The sequence below is a fragment of the Centroberyx gerrardi genome, chromosome 14 (genome assembly GCF_048128805.1).
Source record: "Centroberyx gerrardi isolate f3 chromosome 14, fCenGer3.hap1.cur.20231027, whole genome shotgun sequence".
Lineage (NCBI taxonomy): Eukaryota > Metazoa > Chordata > Actinopteri > Beryciformes > Berycidae > Centroberyx > Centroberyx gerrardi.
Genome location: NC_136010.1, coordinates 13,396,480 through 13,417,869, shown reverse-complemented (window position 1 = coordinate 13,417,869; position 21,390 = coordinate 13,396,480). Strand labels below are relative to the sequence as shown.

Genomic DNA, 21,390 nt, shown 5'->3' with positions numbered 1-21,390 from the left:
TGTGTGTGTGTGTGTGTGTGTGCTTGTGTGTGTGCTTGTGTGTGTGTGCGTGCGTGTGTGCGCTTAGTACTCACTTGATGATGTTTAAACGAGTGGCCTCAGCTGTCTCAACAAGCTAAACAATCTTCACAAACACACTAGAGACAGAGAGAGAGAGAGAGAGGTAAAGAGCAAGAGAAAGAGAGAGGAGAGAGAAAGATAATTCTAGGTTACAAACTTCCTCTGGGATATTTTTCTCAGAGAAGAAAGAATCCATCACTGCAGCCCTGTCTCTGTTTTCAACATTTGACTTTGAAAAAAAATTGAGATGTTTGGTGGTCTCATAAAATCGCAGGCAAACAGAGGGAGACGGTAATTTTATAATGATAATGACTAAACTCCAAACTCTAAGCGAAGGACGCCCTGGGGAGGCGACTGATAGAAGCAAACCACAGAAAAGAAGGGAGCGGAGCAACAAGGGGGGATGATGAAGGGATGAGAGCGGATGAGGGTGGAGATTGGTTCTGCTTCAGTTAGATTGTGACCCTAACCACAGATTCAGGATTGGTTTACCTTACCCTTCGGGCCTCAAGTCCACCCATGGGGGATGATCTCACATCTGACCCTGTATAATTGTCCATGGACAATCTTTCAGACCTAATGGGCAATATGATGAAAAATATATTTATTACCATATTTATATATGTTCTTATTTTTTTCTACCCATATATCTTCTCCTGTCCCATTGTGTACTAAAATCAAGATTCCTGCCAAAGTAGACGGGCTGCCAGCAGTAGGCCCCATGGTAGGTTATTTTATATTATTTTATGCCTTGAGCCTTGGATGTGCATTATTACTTACCTCATAATACATACATTATATTGTAGTTGTCTTTGTACTCCGGTGTATCAACCTCCTTCTCTGTCTCCTGTGGCCTCCAAAGGTCCAGAATGCAGAAGAAGCCACCAGGAAGTGTCCAGACATCACAGACCGTCTGAGGCTTCTGGAGCAGGAAGTGGCCCGCTACAGAGAGGAATCTGGGAAGTCCCAGGCCGAGGTGGAGAGGCTAATGGGGGCTCTGAGGGACGCCGAGATGGACAGATGTAGCAAGGACAAAAAGATCGCCGATCTGGAGAGGTGAGGGCTAAAAAAAACAGAAACATCCATTTTAACACTCCAACTGGGTGTCCTCAAAAGAGCGGCGTCCTTTCGAGCGACATATGCTTGAACCTTGCATGACCGCAGCTTTGTAAGATCTTGATTCATTCCTAAGTGCTCTATTTATAAAGGAGTAATCCACAAGACATAAACTGTCTAGATTGTGTCCTCCCAGCACTTGAGACCACTTCCATGCAGTCATGCTTTTTGTCTGATGTAATCACAAATGCATTCTGTGACTTATGTATATCGGGCGGTGGTTTTAACCATTTGGTTAATTAAATGTCTTATCATTTGTTTTTGTGTGTCACTGTCTGCAGACCTGGGTGAGTAGTTACTAAGTGTGTTTGTTAAACATACCATCTAAATAATGCTTACACTGTCCATGAAGTCTTGACATCATGCCGTGACTGTTCGGTTGGTTTCAAACTTTCCCAGGTATAAAGTTGGAAACTGGGGGCATTTTGGCTCAAATCTGACTCCCAGCAAGCTCAGATTTGACCGCCCCTGTGGGATGATAAATGTACGATGCATTTTCGGCAAACAATCACGGTCCTCATTCCTGTCAAAGCTATATAACAATGATAGATTTTATATGTTTCCTGAATTATATCGCTGGAGACATATAGGGTGTTGTGTTGAGTGCAGTGCGTCCCAAAGCTACTTCATATCACATTGCTATCATGAGTGAGCATGTTTGTGTTTCCTCATATCATGCTCTGTGTTAAACTCTTTGTGTGTGTGTGTGTGTGTGTGTTTTTTCCATGTGTCTGTGTGTGCATGCTAGATAAGTGGTTTTGTTTGTATCTCTGCATGTGTGTGAGTAGTTACTGTAAATGCACACTGTATATGCATGTGTGTGTGTTTGTGTGTGTGTGTGTGTGTGTGTGTGTGTGTGTTAGTTTGCCAGGCAGGCAGCCAGCGGCGTGCCAGTGGGAGGTAGCGTATCCAGCCCAGACAGAGCAACACTGGCTGTTTATACTGCTCTGTTTATTACTGGCATAGTGCTACTCAATTATCATCTGATTTATGGATTGGCATGGTGTGTATATGTACCCAAATGAGTGGGTGTGCGGTGCCAAGGCAGAGGTATGTGTGTGTGTGTGTGTGTGTGTGTGAGAGAGAGAGAGAGAGAGAGAGAGAGAGATGTACGCTGTGTGCACATGTCTAACTGTGTGTGTGCATGTGTACATACAGTGTATCTGAGCTTATGTGTGTGTGGCAGAGAGAGATGTGTGTTGGTTTGTGTGTGTGTGTGTGTGTGTGTGTGTGTGTGCACAGTGAAAGTGGATAGTTTCTCAGTGGGGGATCTCCAACTGCAGAGAGGAGGGCCATGTGTGTGCAAAACGTATGTGAAAAGAACGACTATTCTTTACAGCACATTGGCCCCATCAGGTGTGTTAACGCTAGCTGTGGTTCTGAATGGTTTCGAGTGGATCTGGATGGGCTGAATGTGCTGGATCCAACACTGTTTCCTGCCTCATTCATTACCCGTTTTACAGACTCTCCACTCTGGCATGGAAACTGTGTGCTGACTCAAACTCTGTGGGAACGCATGAGCATCAACTATAATTGGGGATACAGTAGCTCCCACTGAGTTTGTGCGCACAGTCTACTCTCTGTGTCGGTGTGTGTGTGTGTGTGTTTTTGCATGTGTATCATATCTGTATGTGTCTCAGTTGTGTCTGCTAACGTTCAAGTGTCGCGTGTGTGTGTTTCTCCGTGGGTGCTGTGCTTATGTATGTGTGACATGAGTGTTGGAAGGGCTTCTTTTCCTCAGCTCGTCCATCTTGCTGAGTCCGCTGTCTCATTAGTGTCAGCCGGTCTCTCCTATCAGTCTGACCCCTCCGCTCAGGTCAGCACACACGGGTCAGAGGTCACACACAGGTCAGCAGGTTTCCACAGGAGGATCCACTGTAGTCACACACTGCTACTGTAAACATTGTAGAGCACTTATCGTCTGTGTAGGTTCATTTCAGTCATCCAGGTAGTAAGATGTCCAAAACTAACAACAAAAAACACCGGATTTAAAATTTAATTCAATTTTAACTCCACTCTCAGTGGATTTTGTTTTTTATCTTTTGGGCATTGTAGAACACAATAGAATAGAGTATAGAATAGATCTCTTGTGTTTGAAATTATAAGCACATGAACATAGACTACAATGTATGTGTCTACGTTTGTATAGGGCAAAAGAAAAGAGAATTTCCCTACAGAGATCACAAGAGTATCAAGTTGTTGTTATTATCATCTTGTCACAGTTTCATGGGATATTTTGATGGAACAAAGCAATTTCAGATGGAAAATTGAGCATGCAAGAATCATTGCGTGTGTACAGTATGTTGTATATGTGTGTGTGTGTGTGTGTGAGAGAGAGAGAGTGTGTTTGTCTCTGGGCGGATGAGTGTGCCTGCGTGCTGAATGGGCTTCTGTGTAAGAGTGTGTGAGATGTGTCTGGGCGGAGGATCGATGTCTTTTTAATCAGAGTGTTTCTGTTGGAACTCCATCAGATGGCCTATTAACCACTATCTGGGCCGGGAGAGAGGCAGAGAGAGGAACAGATGAGGAAATAGACACTTTCTCATCCAGTTGGCAACACAGCAGAGAGGCAGGGTGGATGTAGCCAGCAGGTCATGGTAATAAATACCTTGAACCAAAGGGGAGGCTCACAGCTATGTCATACCTTAGGTCTTGTAATGAGGTAAAGCCATCAGTGATAACATTAGCTAGTTTATGGTTGGTGCATCATTTATTTGTGTACATGCAGTTCATACCTAATCTGCCTGAGTGATCAGTGACATCTAACAGCATGTTGGCACCACGGAAAGCATCTGTATCAGCACACAATCAACGCTTATGCTAACCAATAAGACTTGGCAAGTAGAGCACTGGAAGCTGGTTGCTAGCAGATGAGTGCTGATGTCTTGCAATGATTAGTATAGATACAGCAGAGCAAGATGGGAAACAGATCATTTTCCTAGCCTAACGTTGTGGGAGTGGGGAGTTCTAATCTTGTTGCTATGCGTTCTCAGTTCAATTAAGAAACACTGTGTTCCCCTGCGTCATGTTTCTATAATGTATGCAGCCGGTAACAATGCTAATGAATGGTGTAAAAGTACAAGAGGATGAGTTCTGCGATTGTGGATACACATGGATCCTGGCCTATCTGGAGCACGGCCAGCGTTAATGAGCCGCAAAGCTCAGGAGTTAGTAAACATATCTGAGAGTTTCATTCCAAAATGAAGCATCCACCATTTCAGGAATGTGAGATCTGTTGTTACAAAATGGTTGCTGGCATGGAAGTAAAACCATGGACATTATTAGAAAACTATTTCAAAACAGTAAAATTAAATTAGATTACCACCATCTGTACAGTATTTTTCATATTACTGAGTGAATAGAAAACCTGTGTTCTGTTTTCCCCCCAAATGGATCTATATCATTTAGTGGAACCGTTTTATATTGTCCTCTCCTTCCTGGTGTTAGCCGCACACTTTTGATGGTTTCTGCGGTTATGCGAGGGCTAACCTTCGATAAATATATCAGCCTCCCAGTCTCACCATATCACAACTATTGACGTGGTAAGCACTCTGGTATGTAAGGGAGGGTTTCAGGAAAAGGGAGGTGTGTGTGTGTCTGTGTGTCTCTGTGCGTGTGCGGTTGTGCATATACGTGTACGTGTGTGCACGGTGTTTGCGTGTGTGTATGTGCACGTGTGTTTTCGGGGTGAGGCTGAGGGGAATGGGAGCTCGGTGTTGAGGTTGGCAAGAATCTACTGGCTGGGACGAATACCTGGTTCTTGGCTGACAAATATTCACACACTCATACACTCACAAACAAGCATTTGCACACGCACATCATTTTGCACCCCAGTCTTATGACCATAACCGAAATCCAGATGTTGAGCATTTGGCATCGGTCGTTTGAACACACACATTTGCGCACACAGACACACACACAAACCGGCCTGAAAGCACCCTCTAAAGTCTATGTGGATAATAATTCTACATGCATAATATTTGTAAACGGCGTGCACTGCTGTATGTATTTGCATTTGCAGGTGTTCCAGACAGTGTGAATGGCCATTTAAGGTTAGAACATTACATGTCTACTCCCCTATGTACAGTAGAAATATAGACAGATTACACCTGGTAGTAAGCCCAGCAGAGGCAGAGGAGGGGCTTCATAACACAAATCTCTAATACACAGACAATACAGTGCATACAATGAATCACACACATGTGCGTGCTCACACGTGTGCACATGCATGCAAGCGTACACACAAACCATCTCTCTCTCTCTCTCCCTCTCTCTCTCTCACACACACACACACACACACACACAGTCACACGCACAAACACACACACATAAACACAACAGGGAAATAGTATTTGTCTTGCGATAAGACATGTCTAAATGCCATAAAGCATCTATCAGTAATAAACAGAGTCGTTCTGTATGGCTCTCTCAGCGCTCCATCTAGACGAGCGCCTCCGATAAGACTTCAGACTCCCAGTGTTGACCCAACTGCCTCACGCCACACTTTCATAATTCAGTATCCCCCCCCCCCCCCTCCCCCCTTCCTTCCCCTCCTTCTCCTGCCTGTCCCCCTCCTCTTCTCGCTCTGCAGAGAGAAAATATGAAATTCGTTTAATTCAGATCGTAGTTTAGATCAGATCCTGTCCCTGTCTGCTTGAAATCAGAGGGTTTTGTTCCACTCTGCTGTTTATTAAAAGAAGAGGGGAAGAGAGAGAGTAAGGACTAAGAGTTATGAAGGAGTGATAGAAATCGGGATTTTTAATTTTTTTTTTATTATTACTCCTTTTAACCTTTATTTACCCAGGGAAAGTTGATGGAGCGTGCATGGTCTTTTCCAGCAACGCCCTAATTTATATTCATACAGTTCCACACATTCACATCTGTGAGCTGCCCAGTATGACCGCATGCCTCCACTGTTGGCCAATGAGCAACTCCACCGGAGCAGTCGAGGGTTAAGTGCCTTGCTCACGGACACCTCGGCAGTAGAGCGTAACTCAGTCGCTTTCTCTACCCACATTTTCCCACCTGCTCCAAGGATTCGAACCGACAACATTCCAGTCTCAAGCCCGCTTCTCTAACCTCTCGCCCCCAAAGAGACACAAAGAAAGAGAATAACAAGAAGGAGGAAATAAATATTGAGGGGATAAGGGAAAGAGAGAGAGGGAGAGAGAAAAAAAAAGAATGATAGAGAGAGAGAAAGAGAAGAGAGAGAAATACACGGTTAAAAAAAACAGAGCCGTGCTTTGACAGCCAGAAATAAAGCGGAGCTGCTTGTGTTGGAAGGCGGCTGTGCGGAGCGCTCCAGATGGAGGAAGCGAGAGGAAATGTGAAAAATGACTTATTACGCTCAGTTTAAGAACCGACTGGCCTCGTGCACGGTGCTCTCTCTCTCTCTCTCTCCATCCGTCCCTCGTTTTCTTCCCTCTCTCTGCCTCCGTCTCGCTCACTCTATCTTTCTAAGAAATGTCACCACAATAAAAGACTGTTTTCCCTCCGCGAGTTTCCTCAGTTTGATAAATCAACAGATTAGCTTGATTTGGAAACTAATAAATCTCAGCGCTCTTTCATATTTTCACCCCACACACAGCCCTCCCCATCCCATCCACTACTTACTCGCACACTATGTGCCCTCATTGGCCTTCACATTGGTCTAAACACTTCATTTTGTCCTGATGGGTCGATGGGGGTGTATCAGCTATCAAAAGGGACCAGCGTTCTAAGCAGTCTGCTAGTTTATACACCTGTGCCAGTAGCGGGCTATGTTTGATAGCTGATATGCCCTCATGGCAAGTTTGTTCTCCACGGACATGCCTCTTAGCTTATACAAACACACACACACACACACACACACGCACACACACACACACACTAAAGATCACTGATACGCAGTACAAGTATAAATGCAAAGGGCTCTTCTACTCCTTATGTGTCTGTGTGTGTATATATAAGGATAATATAATTCAAATGTATTTATATAGCACGTTTGGAAACCCAGTTACAAAGGATTAAAAAAAATAACATAAAATCAACAGGAGAATCAATAAAAGAAGAAATATAGAAACAAGGAGTGACTATAAAAAGGGAGGACGGAAACAAATAACAAAAGGTCATTACATAAAAGCAGGTCTAGAACAGTATATTTAGCAGCATGTTCCTCTGTCACCGAAGCTATTGGCCTATTAGAAGTGTGTGTGTGTGTGTGTGTGTGTGTGTGTGTTTGGGGCCGATGGAATAACCCTAACATCAGATATAAATGTTGAGTACTCCCCTCATGCACTGTCTCCTTTTATCATAACAAAGATTTTCTCAAAGGACGTGAAAGCTACCGTTATTTTTATATTAGTGTCTGTGAGTGTGTGTGTGTGTTTGTACGTGTGTGTGTGTTTATGTGTGCGTGTGTGTGTATGTGTGTGACTAACTTATTCATCAGCTTGTTAGTTATATCTAATATTAATTACACACCAACATCACTCATAACAGCTAACACACACACACACGCACACACACACACACCATTCTGAAGGCTGTGACAGCAAATATTTGGCCATATGTGGGGGCAGCTTGTAGGTTTTGCCCAGAGTAAACAGGCCAGTGTGGATATGGAATAATAATGTGGGGCGGTTTAGCAGCTGCTTGGTCACAGCCTGTTTACAGTGCTGGAGGGTTCTCTTAAGCACTAATTTGTCACTGTCAGCTTTCTGTGCATTTTCTTTGCATTTCAAAAAAAAAAGTGCCAAGGCCAAACTGAGAGCTCAAAGAGTGTTTTTTTATTCTATTTGGAGTGTGTTTGTGTGTAGTATTGTGTGTATGTAGGTTGTGTGTATGTGTAGGTTGCCTGAATGTATGAGTGTAGGTGTGTGTGTGTGTGTGTGTGTGTCTGCCAGTCCGTGTGCATGTGTTTTTGTGTGTTTGTGTGTCTGTCTACCAGTGAGCGTGCATTTGTGTTTGTGTGTTCCTGTGTGTGTTCATGCATATGTGTGTGTGTGTGTGTGTGTGCGCAGTAGTTCTCAGGTGTGTTAGGTAAATGACTAGGAGCAGCTCTTAACGTGGAGGTAAAAACACAGCCATCCTAGCTGGCTAATACATGGGTTAGCTCTGTAATCAACACCTCAGCAATGCACAACACTGATGGCAGATTTACTGTGTGTGTGTGTGTGTGTGTTTGTTTCTGTGGCTGTTTCTGTGGGTTTCTGTATACTCGTGTGTATGTATTTATTGAAGAACACTCTTGTGTCTGCCTCTGTGTTTCCGTAAGCCAACAGTACTTCTTGCATGTTTTATGTATTTTTGAGAATGAGCGTGTGTCTGTGTGCGTGTTTGCGTGTGTGCATGTGCTTGTGTATGTGTGCGTGTATGTGTGTGTGTTGTCGTTGAGAGATTTACACAGCAGTGTCTCAGCCACATCGGTCAAGTCTTGTCTTGTCCCAGTCTGCCATGTTCCTAAGACCAGACACAGGCACAGTCTCTGTGCTTGTCTGCCTTACTGTACATAGCTCCACCATGTATGATACCACACCGACCACCAATATGCAGGCCTTGTTTCTTTTGTTTTAAATATAACATTTTACTGTATAGTTGTGGTACAATATGGATCTTAATACCAGATTTAACATTAACTACAGTAGTGAACTCTCCTCAACAAAGGCACCGCACATTGAAACTGTCTCAACAGATGAACACAAAGAATAAACATGAAAAGTAAAAATGGGGCCATTGTATATTGGAGTGTGTGCATGAATATTTACTTATATACATTTAACCATGATCATATTGTGTTTATGAGGCTACAACTGCAGACCACTATTATAGGCCATTATTCCGATTATTATTGTACATTCCTCTACTGAGCCTCTCTCTACCTCTTGTCATCCATCTCTTCATCTCATTCTATCTGAAGGCAAATCAAGTCTCCTAACATCCAGAAGCAGACGGTGCCAGGTGAGATGAGGAAAGATGGCCTGACTGATGGACATCCACACTCTCTATCACAGGTTTGTGTATGTGCATGTGTGTGTGTGTGCGTGTATGTACATTCCTTGGCCTCTAATTTAGCTCTTCATCACCTCTTCATCCCGTGGAGTGCAGATTGGCTCAAACTCCTCCTTTCTCCTCCTCTCTTTTCTCTTCTTTTCCTCGTCGTCTCTTTGGCAAGCCGTACCTCACACGGCAGCTGTGGCATTATTTTTTCCCCTTTCGCTTTTCTTTTTCTCCATTTTTTCTCTCCATCTTCTCTCTCCCTCTCTATATCGTTCTCCTCTTTGGGCCGAGCCCCGTTCCACTCCTTCATGCCTCCTGCCCTCCCTCCCTTAGTGCATCACAGAGTCGGTCCTAAGTGGAAGAGACAGGCATTTAGTTCAGCAGAAATCAGCTCCATACGCCAGCCGGCAGCGGAGGGCATAATGGCTCAGATGGGAATAGCGAAGGACTGGGCCTCGTCAGGCAGGGGAGAGAGAATCATGAAGCACTCTCTTCTGATATATTATCCACAAGTGATATGAGCTGTATAGACATATACCTGCTTAGGTGTGTGTGTGTGTGTGTGTGTGTGTGTGTGTGTGTGTGTGTGTTCAGTGCGCCTGTGGAGCTATGCTAAGGTGTTAATATGCTCAGAGTGCAGCCATGCCAGGTTATTCCCACAGGACAGATGAAGTAGAGTACACCTCTCTGTACCTCTCTGCCAGCTATAGAGAAGGCCTCATTCCTCTCTCTCTCTCTCTCTCTCTCTCTCTCTCTCTCTCTCTCCCTCGGACCAGCCTGCTTTTTTGTAGGACTATTTCGCTATTTATATGTGTGCTGGCAGGCAGCATCCAACATCCTATTTCCTCTTCTAAACAGTTCCCGAGTAGAAGGTTATACACATTAATACTGCTACAACCTGGAAGGAAATGTGAAGGGAGGTGCCAGAAAGAAAGAGAGGGATAAAGGGACAAATGGAAGGGAGTAGCATGATAGATGTCAGGGAGACAGATGAAGCCCATAGAGGAAAGGATGGAAAGTTTCGGAAAGTGGTTGAATTTGTGTTTTAAGGTATGTATTCCATGCTAATACTGTACCAAGCAATACTAGTATCAGAGCAGACAGTTGGGATATTATACAATATATACAGTCTGTATATTGTGTTCGCTCAGCAGTATAGGGTTCTTTTGTGGCCTCTATCTTGCTTTCTCTTTCTTTTGCTCTCGCTCTCTCTCTCTCACTCTCTCTCTCTCCATATCTCCGGGTCCATCAGGAACACAGCACGCTCGGAGGGTAAACACAAACAAACAGGGCCTTCCTTCATCGCTCCCTCCCTCCATCCATCCAGCAGAGTTTATGTGGGATGAAGAGATAGCATCTCTCCGCTCCATCGTCTCCATCGCGCCACGCTGCACTTCACAAACACAGAGAAAACACACATCGGAAATGTTCACTTCAAACCTTCGCACAGGCCTTTTATCCCTCCGCTATCTGCCTGCCCCCACCCTGTAGCGGAGAGGCATCAGCGACACTCGGTGCTCTCCCTCTGTTTGAAGCCATGCGGATAGTGGAAGCCCATTCTTTTTCTCTGGGAACAATTGAAGAAGATAAATCGCAGCTTGGCTTTTTCACTGGCCCAAAGCCTTTTCCCACACTCTATAAACTTCACTGAAAGTGTGTACCAAAGTTCTGGCCCTACATTAAAACACATAATAAACTTTTTAACATCAAAATCATGAAATAGCACACACAGAGGTTGAGGCTGCAACTTTTTGACAGAGAGAGAGAGAGAGAGAGAGAGAGAGAGAGACGGAGACAGAGACAAAGAGAGATGTCTACTTCTGCCTGGGTCAGGCAGTGTGAGTGAATGGTTGGCGGGAGTGTGTGTGTGTGTGTGTGTCTGTGTGAAGCAGGGGATCCGAGGTGTGGAGCTGCTGGAAATGTGCATTCTCTCACTCCCCACTCGTTTATTTTAGTGATTATAATCCCTCCATCAAACCAGAAGGGGCCAGACTTTATAATGAGGCTTCCCCAGGGTATGAGGTGATGATTGGCGCTGCGGCGGCAATTATCTTTCCTTTTCTCCCCTCTCTCTCTCGCTCTCTCTCTCTCTCTCTATCTCGCTCTCTTTATCTTTCTCGTTCTGTCTCTCTCTATCTCTCTCGCTCTCTATCTCTCTGCACTTACTCTTCTTTGCAGACCTTCATTTCATTCTTTGTATTCTTGAAAGCCAGCAAATTTCTCTTGTTACTTAACTGACCCACATAACACACAGATGCACACACTCACACAGACACACACACACACACATGGGCGCACACGCACACACACAGCTCTCTGGTTGGGTTTCACTCTCGGGGGTCCAGCGGTGGCAGCCTCTGTCTCAGTGGGGTGCGTAGGTGTGCGTGTGTGTGTGTGTGTGTGTGTGTGTGCCCGTGCACGTGTGTGTGTGTGTGTTTCTGTCTCTGTGGGGCGGGGTCAGACCAGTGCTTGTTGATGCTGGTGCATCGAATTACTGCCCATCTGTCACATCCAATTACGGCTTCGGACTGCTGACGCACACAGCCTGCCTCTGTACGTGTGTGTGTGGGTGTGTTTGTCGCTCACCTCCAGCTGTGTCGTGCTGACGTGACGAGCCACAAGCATCCGCCCGTGATTTGGCTGAATTGGCGCTATTTCCATCACACTCGGAGATAATGTTGTTTTAGTCACTTGCAAATTAGCCCCCTTTGGCTATCGTCTTTTGGACGAAGAACCCCAATTATTGACTATTGACTTTGAATATGCGTCTTTGGTCGGCTGTGGATCATTGGATTTTTAACATCTACGCATCCGTCTGGCTGCAATCAAAGGAACTTAAACTTGAACCTGTCATTCTAACAAAACAGACAAGGATAGACATTTTGAACACCTATTTTAAAGTGTGTCCTTGTCCCCGTGACTCCAAGACTTCTGCACTGCTCCCAGAAAAGTGTGAACGTGTGAACTTGCAGGCGAGTCAGCTGAGGAGGAGTGGGAGAGAGAGAGAGAGAGGGAGAGAGAGAGAGAGAGAGAGACAGACGGGATCGGAGGGTTTATTATTTCTGTCCAATGTTTTCTTTCACAGCTCCATCACCCAGTGTGGAGAGGGATCCTTTTCCCCCACTCACCGTAGGTGTCAGAGAGGCCACACACACTGTACATGTGAACACGCACACTATACATACATACACACACATGCGCGCGCACGCACATGTCACACACCCATATGGATGTCAGCAAGGTCATGGCTCTTCCACACACTCTCTCTTTCTATCACTTATCACTCTCATCTGTCTTCCGCTGTTTTCCTCTCTTCTAAAGGAAGTCTCTTTTCTTCTCTCACCACAGCTTTTGACTTCCGCCAGTCTTTCATCCGTCTCTCTCTTTCGCGCACAGGATTCCTCCGAGCCAAAGGACAAATAATTATTCCTTTACGCAAATCATGTCTTTTGACAGTGTTTTTCCAGTGTAAAAGGATTTTGGTGGTGAGTTTTTACATCAAAATGTACTCAAAGATGGACACTCTCTCCCTGGCTTTTACTACTGTGCCTCCACCCCTCCTCCTCCTCCTCCTCCTCCTCCTCCTCTAAACCCCTCAGCTTCCTTCCTCGGCTTCCCAGGATGCCATGCGGGAGACGGCGGAGCGGATCAGGGAGTTGGAGAGGGCACTGAGGGAGAGCATGAACACCTCCGCACACAGGGAGGCGCTCTGGGCGCAGGAGGAGGCCGCCCGCACTCAGGCTCAGAGACAGGTTGACATGATGTCACACGCACTGATGGACAGGCTCATGCACCAACACACACACACACACGTACTATCTCATACATCCTTACATAGGCAACCTGACCTACCTTAAATATTGCCAGTCACACTTGCTGCCATCAGCTCACCCAGGTCCTGCATTAGAAAAGCTAAGGCCATTGAGAGAATGTGAGGAACTGAACTGCGCCTCCATGTGGCTAAGTGTATAACTGCAGGCAGTCAATGGCTAATGAATAATCCTCAACCTCTTATCATGTAGCCCATATGACAAAATGGATAATTGCTTTTTGTTTCCTCTCGCTGATTGTCTTTTCTTTGTAATACAGTTATTAGCATTCTCTAAACATATCCTTGTTTGTTCTTTCCCTCTAGACCGAAATTCTAAACTGAAACTGAAATTTTCCAGCACCTTCCTTTCATTTTCTGCCTCTCTCTCAGTTTGCTGTTGCATGCTCCACCTCTTTCAAAATGTGGGCATATGTTTAACATATTGTGAGTCTGTGTGCATGTGCGCTGTGTGTGTTTGTGAGTGTGTATGTCTAATCAGAATTCATTATAATTGTGGACAAAGCTGTAGACTTCAGGGTTGCAGTGATGAGGCACGGAGTACAGGCTGCCTTCTTCTGGATCTTGTTTCTACAGGGAAACAGTTCAGACAGTGTTACCTTACCTTTTACTCTGTCTGTCTTTCTGTCTATCTGTCTTTCTGACTGCCTGCCGGTCTGCCTGCCTCGTTTAGCGGGTCCAAATGTGTGTATATGTATGTGCGTGTGTTTGTATGTATGTGTGAGTGTGTGTGTAGGTGTGTCTGTGGTGGGAAAGAGAAACAGGGCATGGGAGTGTGTTTCCTTCTGGTGTGAGTGTGCATTTGAATGAGAATGACCTTGCATTACTTATGACTGCCACAAGTAATATGAGAGCAATCGGCGGTTAGAGCGAGCATGAACATTTTGAGTCAGAATGGCGGCTGTTTTGCTTCAAACATACACATGCTTTCCCTCACTTGTTTCTATCTCTCTCACACACAAGCGCATACACGCACATTCGGACAGCGTCAGAAACTGATAGGGGAGAGCTGAACAGATGAGGAGAGGAGATGAGTGGAGCAGGACATAGCAGAAGAAAGAGAGAGAGAGAGAGAGAGAAGATCAAACTTAGCTTAGAATACACAAGCTGAAACTAGCATATATTTGGCAGCTGGGGCAGTGGGAGAGCACGTTAGATGGGAGCCAATGCTAACTGTGGCTTGTTTTTCTAATCCGCTCCTCCTTGCACTCTGTGTACTTTACATGCTTGACTAATAGTCAGCATGGGTCCAGTGTTTATCAAACAGTATTATCATCCATGGTGAAGTCCATAAGGATAGATTTCTGCACGCATAGAAGCGGATGATTCAGCTCTGACCTAGGTTTACCCGAGTGTGACCAAAGAATCAGGGAAATCCGTTACTAACGTGTGACATGTTAACACTCAACAAGCTAAGACTGACCCCAAAAGCCATAGTTAACTTGCTTTCATTTCAAGCCAGCACAGACCCTACACAGAGAAAACATGTTGAGCCAGCATGCAGTCACACTGGCGACTGTTCTTGACACATATTGAGCCAGAACGGAGTTGCAGTCACACTGTCGACACAAGGAAAGACGCCCATTTCGCCTGGCACTCGAGCCGCTCAATCCCCACGATGCTCACTGCTAGGTGCTGTCAACACATCGAACCGACGCAGTGAGCCAACATGGCGTCACCACATAAGGAGGCAGTGAGTCAACACGCCATTAACATGCAGTTACAGTCATCAGCCAACTGCCATAATCTCGCTTCCGATGCCAGAGAGAAAGAGAGGGGGGGGGAGAAAAGAGAGAGACAGACGGAGAGGGAGGGAGTGCAGAGAGAGGGACAGGTCCTCCTGAAACATCACCTGACCCTGGCACCGTTTCAGAGCGCCCTGCCAGACTCATATTCTCACATTTTTTCCCCTCCTCTTTTCTTGGTTCTCTCCTTTCTTCTCCCCTCTGTCCCGGAGTAATCAGTCTCATGATGTGTAATGCGCTGAAAGTCTCCCATCAGCCTGACCTGCTGAAATGGAGCATGGGTAATGCTCCGGGTCACCGTTCTTCACACCCCCACTCAGCCTTTATCACTCCCCCTGTCTTTCACTCCATCTCTGCTTCTCTCTATCTCTGGCCTTTTACTCGGCTCTACTGCTGTCTTTTCTGGAGTCCCAACCTTCATATTCTTTCTCATCTGCCTTCTTAAGTTGTCTCACCCAATCACCGTTGTCTGCACTCGCCCTCTCTTGCCCCCTCTCTCCCTTTCTGTTCCTCCGTCTCTCCCTCTCTCTCTCTCTGTGGCGTTTGAACTAGGCCTTTGAACCAGCAACACCGACGCGAATGGACAAGAGGGATTTGGCCCTTACCTCTGAGCCCCCAATCAGCTTAGCGACTAAAGGGGCTTTGGGCCAGTCTTAGCGAGCCTTAGCCTGGCTGGGGGGCTTTGCCTTGAAGTTGAGCTAAATTAGCACGCACAGGCTCACCGCTAAGCTGATTAGGTCCCTAATTTCACTAAAATGCATTGTATTCCTTATTAATGATGTGATTGTGAAGTGAGGGCTAGCCTGGGTGGTGGAGTAATGGGGGACTGGGGGGGGTTGTAGTTGGGGCGTGGGGGTTGATAGACATGTGGTGGGTGTAAATGGATTTGTGTGTGTGACCCTTGGCTTTCAAGACAAAAAGGGTGGCTTTGAGTTCTTTGAGGCTTGAAAGCAGACATCAAACATTAAATGCGTGATTTAGGACAGTTGGACATCTAGTTTGAATTGGATTGAACTGGATACTGTCCAGAAAGTTAAGACTGAGAGTTGTCACTGTGGACACGATGCTGATGGCAACGCAACGCGCTCCCTCTGGTGTAGCTTCACGGTTAGACTTTCACACCATCTTTGAATTTCTCTCTCCCCCTCTCTCCTTTCTATTTCTCGCTTTCTTCTCTCACTCTCTCTCTCTCTCTCTCTCTCTATCTCCATATGTGATATTCATGAAGAGTGAGTGAGCACATTATCTGACATCTGTGAAACACACCTAGAGAAACGGCGGAGATGGAGGGTGTCCTGAAAATGTGTGAACGATTTGGCCCCTTCATAAAAGAGGCCCATTCCTTTTTTCATGTCCTACCCCATGGAGCTCTTTCCCTTAATACTCTCTCTCTCTCTCTCTTTTTTTTTCACTTCTCCCTCTCTCTCCCTCCCTTTGTTCATTTGAGATCCATCACTCCAGAATCCATCGTTTGATTATCTTTATTAACAAATATGCAAATCGGCACGATTGAACAAAGACAAATGAATATTCTCATGATCTTCCATTTATATCATCTTAACAAGGCTGCCCAGGACTGCATCCTATTGTGCAGTACTTGTTGTTAGACAATTAGACACTTCCTGTCTTAGGATAATGACGCCCTGAGGTCACATCCTGTCTGTCAGACATGCAGGTTGGGCATGCAGGCCTGCATGGCTGGAGGGCATGTGTGTAGAGGAGATGTAGTTGAGGGGTTGAACAGCCTTCTCACCTGCTCTGAAGTGGAAGCACACTTGAGAATGAGACGAAATGGGAGGAGGAAGAGAGGGAGAGAGGTTAAAGAAGAGAAGGGGAAGAGGTGAGGGTATGCGACCTTCGTTTCCAGTGCGAGGGTCAGCGGCCATGTCATTCAGCCGACCTTTGGCCCCGGGTAATTTCACCTCGCTGTCAGGCGGTCATTCATTTCCGTGTTTAGGAAGTCATTTCACTTTATTCTAAATCCAGGGGAGGAAACTCGGATGCCTGCATCGTGCAAACACACACACACACACACACACACACACACTCTCACTCACTCTCTCTCTCTCTCTCTCTCTCTCTCTCTCTCGCTGTGTATCTGTGGATGTATGTGTTTGTGGTATAAACACATGCATAAAAGTGTATATGTGGCCATGTAAATGCGGCTATGTGTATTTGTGTGACCACATAGTGTGTGAACATACTGTATATGTGTATGCATATTCACCTGATGTTATGTGCATGCTATTGATCCCTGTGTGTGTGTGTGTGTGCGTGTGTGTGTGTGTGTGTGTGTGTGTGTGTGTGTCTCCATGACCAGTTGGAGGAGCTGATGGGGGCCTTGGAGAAGACGCGGCAGGAGCTGGACACCACCAAGCTGCGTCTGTCCTCCACTCAGCAGTCTCTGCATGAGAGAGACGGACACCTCAACAGCCTGCGCCAGGAGAGACGCAAACAGCTGGAAGAGATACTGGAGATGAAGTCAGTCTCACTCACATCCAGCCATCCATCCATACATATTTATATCTACATATCTACATATCCAATGTTCCCTCTAAGCCAGTGGTGTCCAGTCCTGTACCATGCAGGACATTACAACTGATTCCACTGAGTAGTTCCTCCTTCTTCTCCCTCATCTATGCATCTTCATTTCTCTTTTTATCTCTTCACTCCGTACCTAACTCTTTCCAGGTCTCTATAAACAGCACTATGATCGGTCAGAATATCCATATGTCATACACATCCATGGCTCTGATTTTCTCTGGTCAGTAGAAAAAGACTTCAAGGTAGCTAAGTCAGTAATGTGCAAACATTACTGCACTGGCATTACAGCGGCTCCGTTGCTACAACAGAAATCTGTGTGTACTGTATAATGTTACACATGTTCATATATGTCTTTATGTTGTGTGTGTGTGCTCACCTGTGCATCTGTGCGTGTGTGTTATATAGACATCAGCGTCGAGGTGAGTGTTAAAGCAGGAGTCTATAGCTGCCTTGTGAATAGTTACAGTTATTGAGGACAGGTGGAGCCCAGAGAGCCATGGACAGCAGGTCCGCCAGAGTTCAGACAAATGTGTGCGCGGTCGCATTTCCATGTGCATGACTGTGTGTGTGAGAGACAGTCAGAGATGGAGGAAACAAAAAAAATAAAAAAAAAAACTGCATGTGTGTAGGACTGGATGCGTTTCCATGTGTGAGTGTGTGTCAGTGGGTATGCATGAATGTGTGAGTGAGTTCAGTGATCTGTCAGTGGAGCGGCTACATGTGTGTTTGCTTTGAGCGCTCTGATTGAAGGAGCATGGAGCGCATATCTGGTTGTCATGTGCTGCAGAGAAATGCCTTTAATGTCAGCCACTCAGTACAGTACAAAAGAGAAGGCTGGCACATATGTATTGAAAACACTACTTTTAAAATCCATTACGCCTCGCAAAACCCTCTGATCACACTAACTCTAAAAGAATGTGTGTGTGTGTCTGTGTGCATGCCCGTGTGTGTGTGTGTGTGGTGTATTGGAGACAGAGAAAAATAGTGCCCATGCCCGCGTGTGTGCACACGCACGTGTGATACAAACCATCTTCCTGTCTGTTCCAATTTCCACCATCCAAACATTACTGAGGATGTTTAGCGGAGGAAATGCATTACATATGATACAGACACAATCCGTGCTTCTAGGTATGTACGTGAAATTATGAACATGCTTGTGGAGCCGGCATGTGAATGATACTTTTGTATGGTACTGGCACTAGGCTTAAATCGTTATCATATTACCATTAGAAGGCTGTATGAGAAAGAAGGATAGTGTGATGGTTGGTTGACATAAATGGCTACAAAGTGGATTGGATTCTTTGCTTTTGTGTTCGAGACTTAGACTGAATACAAGTCTACACTGGTAAGAGCTAATGGAGGGGGCATAGGGGGCATGAGTGTGTGTGTGGTCTTTCGTGCATCGGATCCTGTGTGTGTGTGCCTGTATCTGTGTGTATGCATGCTTGTGCGCCTGAATCTGTTGTGTGTGTGTGTGAAGAGGTCGGAGGCAGGGGTTTGGGGTCACTGATGATGAGGATTAAAGGACTGTTGAATTGTGACGGGCGAAGCTGCGTGAGACTGACTTACATCTGAAAAAGCCACAAAGATACTCACGCAGGACGCGCACACACACACACACACACACACACACACACAACCTCACTGAAACTCACATATAATCACTCACGTCTGCAGACATGCACATACTTACACAAACTTTGGCTTTCTGCTTATAGGGGCCATATTCCCACAGCTCAGTTCTGGTCCAAGTTAGCGCAGGGAAAACTAAACAGGAAAGATAGGGCAGAGAAAGAGAGGTAAGGAGAGAGAGAAAGAGAGAGACAGGGAGGAAGCGAGTTTAGAGCGGGAGCAAGAAGAAAATGAGACAGAACGAGAGAAAGAGAGAGAGAGAGAGAGAGAGAGAGAGAGAGAGAGAGAGGGTAGGATGGAATGGAGGGGGTGAGGGCTACACAAACTGAAATATTTCAAATCTTAGAAATCATGAGAGAAGTTTGACTGCACGCCAAGTTTCTCCCTCTCTCCACTGTAATGTGGCATTTGTCAAGAAGACCAGCTGAAGCAAACCATGTGAAGCACGTTCCCCAGTGAACTGTGGAGCTGTGTGTGTGTGTGTGTGTGTGTGTGAGCCAGAGGGAGAGAGAGAGCAGACTCTTGGCTTTTCAACACTGTTAATGAAAGAGACAAGAGGGGAAAAAATCATTTTCAATATCCTCTCACTGTACGCTGGGTTTCCTAGCTCTTATTGTGTGTGTGTGTGTGTGTGTGTGTGTGTGTGTGTGTGTGTGTGTGTGTGTGTGTGTGTGTGCGTGTGTGCATGTGTGTGCGTGTGTGTTTTCATATTTGCCTTTTTGAGATACAGAGCAGAATGTTTGATGTATAAGGAGCTGTGCAGGTCTGCTCTATCACCCCACACCAGATTGAGTTTCCACCATACTGTACAGCATTCACGCACACACACACACACACACACACACACACACACACTCACACACACACACACACACACACACACAGATGGCCTCTAGAGGAGCTAGTCATTATTAAGTCTATAGGGTCATGGGGTGTAGGTGCACAATAGAGAAATTATGTGTTTGGACATTTTAAATAGCTAGTCATTGAGATGTTTCCATAGTCTGAATGGGATAATACTACATGCCACAACACCGCGGTGGCTTACTGAACCTGATCCTCCTGTAGACAGTGGGAATGTAGCCGATATTATCTCTGTTTACATTTTAGAGATGGAAAACGAAGATAGGGCAGAGAGAAGATAGCGGCGGCTTCGAGGGAGAGGCATAAAGAGATGTGGAGTGGAAAAAGTGGGAATTTCGAGAGGAAGACTTGGGGGGAAAGTGGAAGATTTGAGAGATGGAAGGAAAATCGTGCAGAGAGACTCTGTTAGACAATCGAGAGAGAATAAGTGAAGTTGTAGCAGAGCGTTTGGGAGGAAGTGGTAAGTGATGGAAAAAATGGATGGATTGAGGGAGGGGGTGATGGATGGATGAGGGAGTGATGGATGGAGGAAGGGAGGAAGGGGATGATGGCGGGAGGGGTGGAAGAAGGAAGGGAGGGATGGATGGAGGAGGGAGGGAGTCTGATTAGTAGAGAAGGGGTAGAGAGAGAGATGGGTGGGTGAGAGTTGAGCTAAATGAATCCACCTCCTGTGTGTTTGCTGGAGTGTTGCTGGCCATTTTTTTCTTTTGTCTTGGTGCCCTCTCCTGCACACACACATACACACACACACACACACACACACACACACACACACACACACATACGCCTACAGCACATCATATGATACTGCAGTTACATTCACAAAATGTGTGAAATATATCTCATGCTTTCTCCTTTTCCTATATCATTAACTCCACACTAAAGGCAGAAGAACTAATTTCCACACTGGAAAACGAATAACCTCTGTAACCTGTAACCCCTAAGTTCAATTCTGCCCATGAGTTGTGTTCATGTATCCGTTTGTGTTGGATAGTTACAGTAACCAATGGCATAATGAAGCTTAGAGCAGTAGCGACGTTATGACTTTCAAATCCCCGACGTAGACATCCTGTCTGCACGGCGCCATCGCCATGGTTACACTGGCTAAACACACAGAGAGACCAGCTGTACTGGCAAGGTCATGTCCCCGCTCTCTGAGCTCTCGGAGGGGCCTGGACACACACACACACACACACACACACACACACACACACACACATATACTGTATATACACACACAGGCAAACACGGGCATACACACATTCACACATGCACACGCATGCATGTAAACACAAATATGCATGTGCCTGTACACTGTTGCAGGCATATACAGTATGTACATATGTGTTTGTATATTTCCACACACACACATGCACACATTCAAACACATGCATTGCAAACACACCCTCACACACTTGCACACGCTCATATACTTTTGTATGCAAGGAGGTAGATAAGGTACATATGCAATTATACACACACACACACACACACACACACACACACACACACACATATGTATACAAGCACACAGATGCAAGCATACTCTTCATACACTTTTGTATGCATGGACGAATATGTGTACATACACGTGCACTCACAGACACACACACCCACACACAC

The 21,390-nt window shown here is 45.6% G+C and overlaps 1 protein-coding gene across 1 annotated transcript in view; it reads left to right on the top strand.

Annotated features, from left to right (window-relative positions):
• Nucleotides 1-21,390, top strand: part of LOC139928489 (ERC protein 2) — a 150,301-nt gene that overhangs the window by 64,587 nt on the left and 64,324 nt on the right. Inside the window, exons 10-15 of the mRNA XM_071921060.2 lie at nucleotides 743-784; nucleotides 923-1,116; nucleotides 1,458-1,463; nucleotides 9,074-9,173; nucleotides 12,753-12,905; nucleotides 17,048-17,208. Coding sequence (XP_071777161.1) covers nucleotides 743-784; nucleotides 923-1,116; nucleotides 1,458-1,463; nucleotides 9,074-9,173; nucleotides 12,753-12,905; nucleotides 17,048-17,208 — 656 coding nt within the window. The remainder of the gene's footprint in view (nucleotides 1-742; nucleotides 785-922; nucleotides 1,117-1,457; nucleotides 1,464-9,073; nucleotides 9,174-12,752; nucleotides 12,906-17,047; nucleotides 17,209-21,390) is intronic.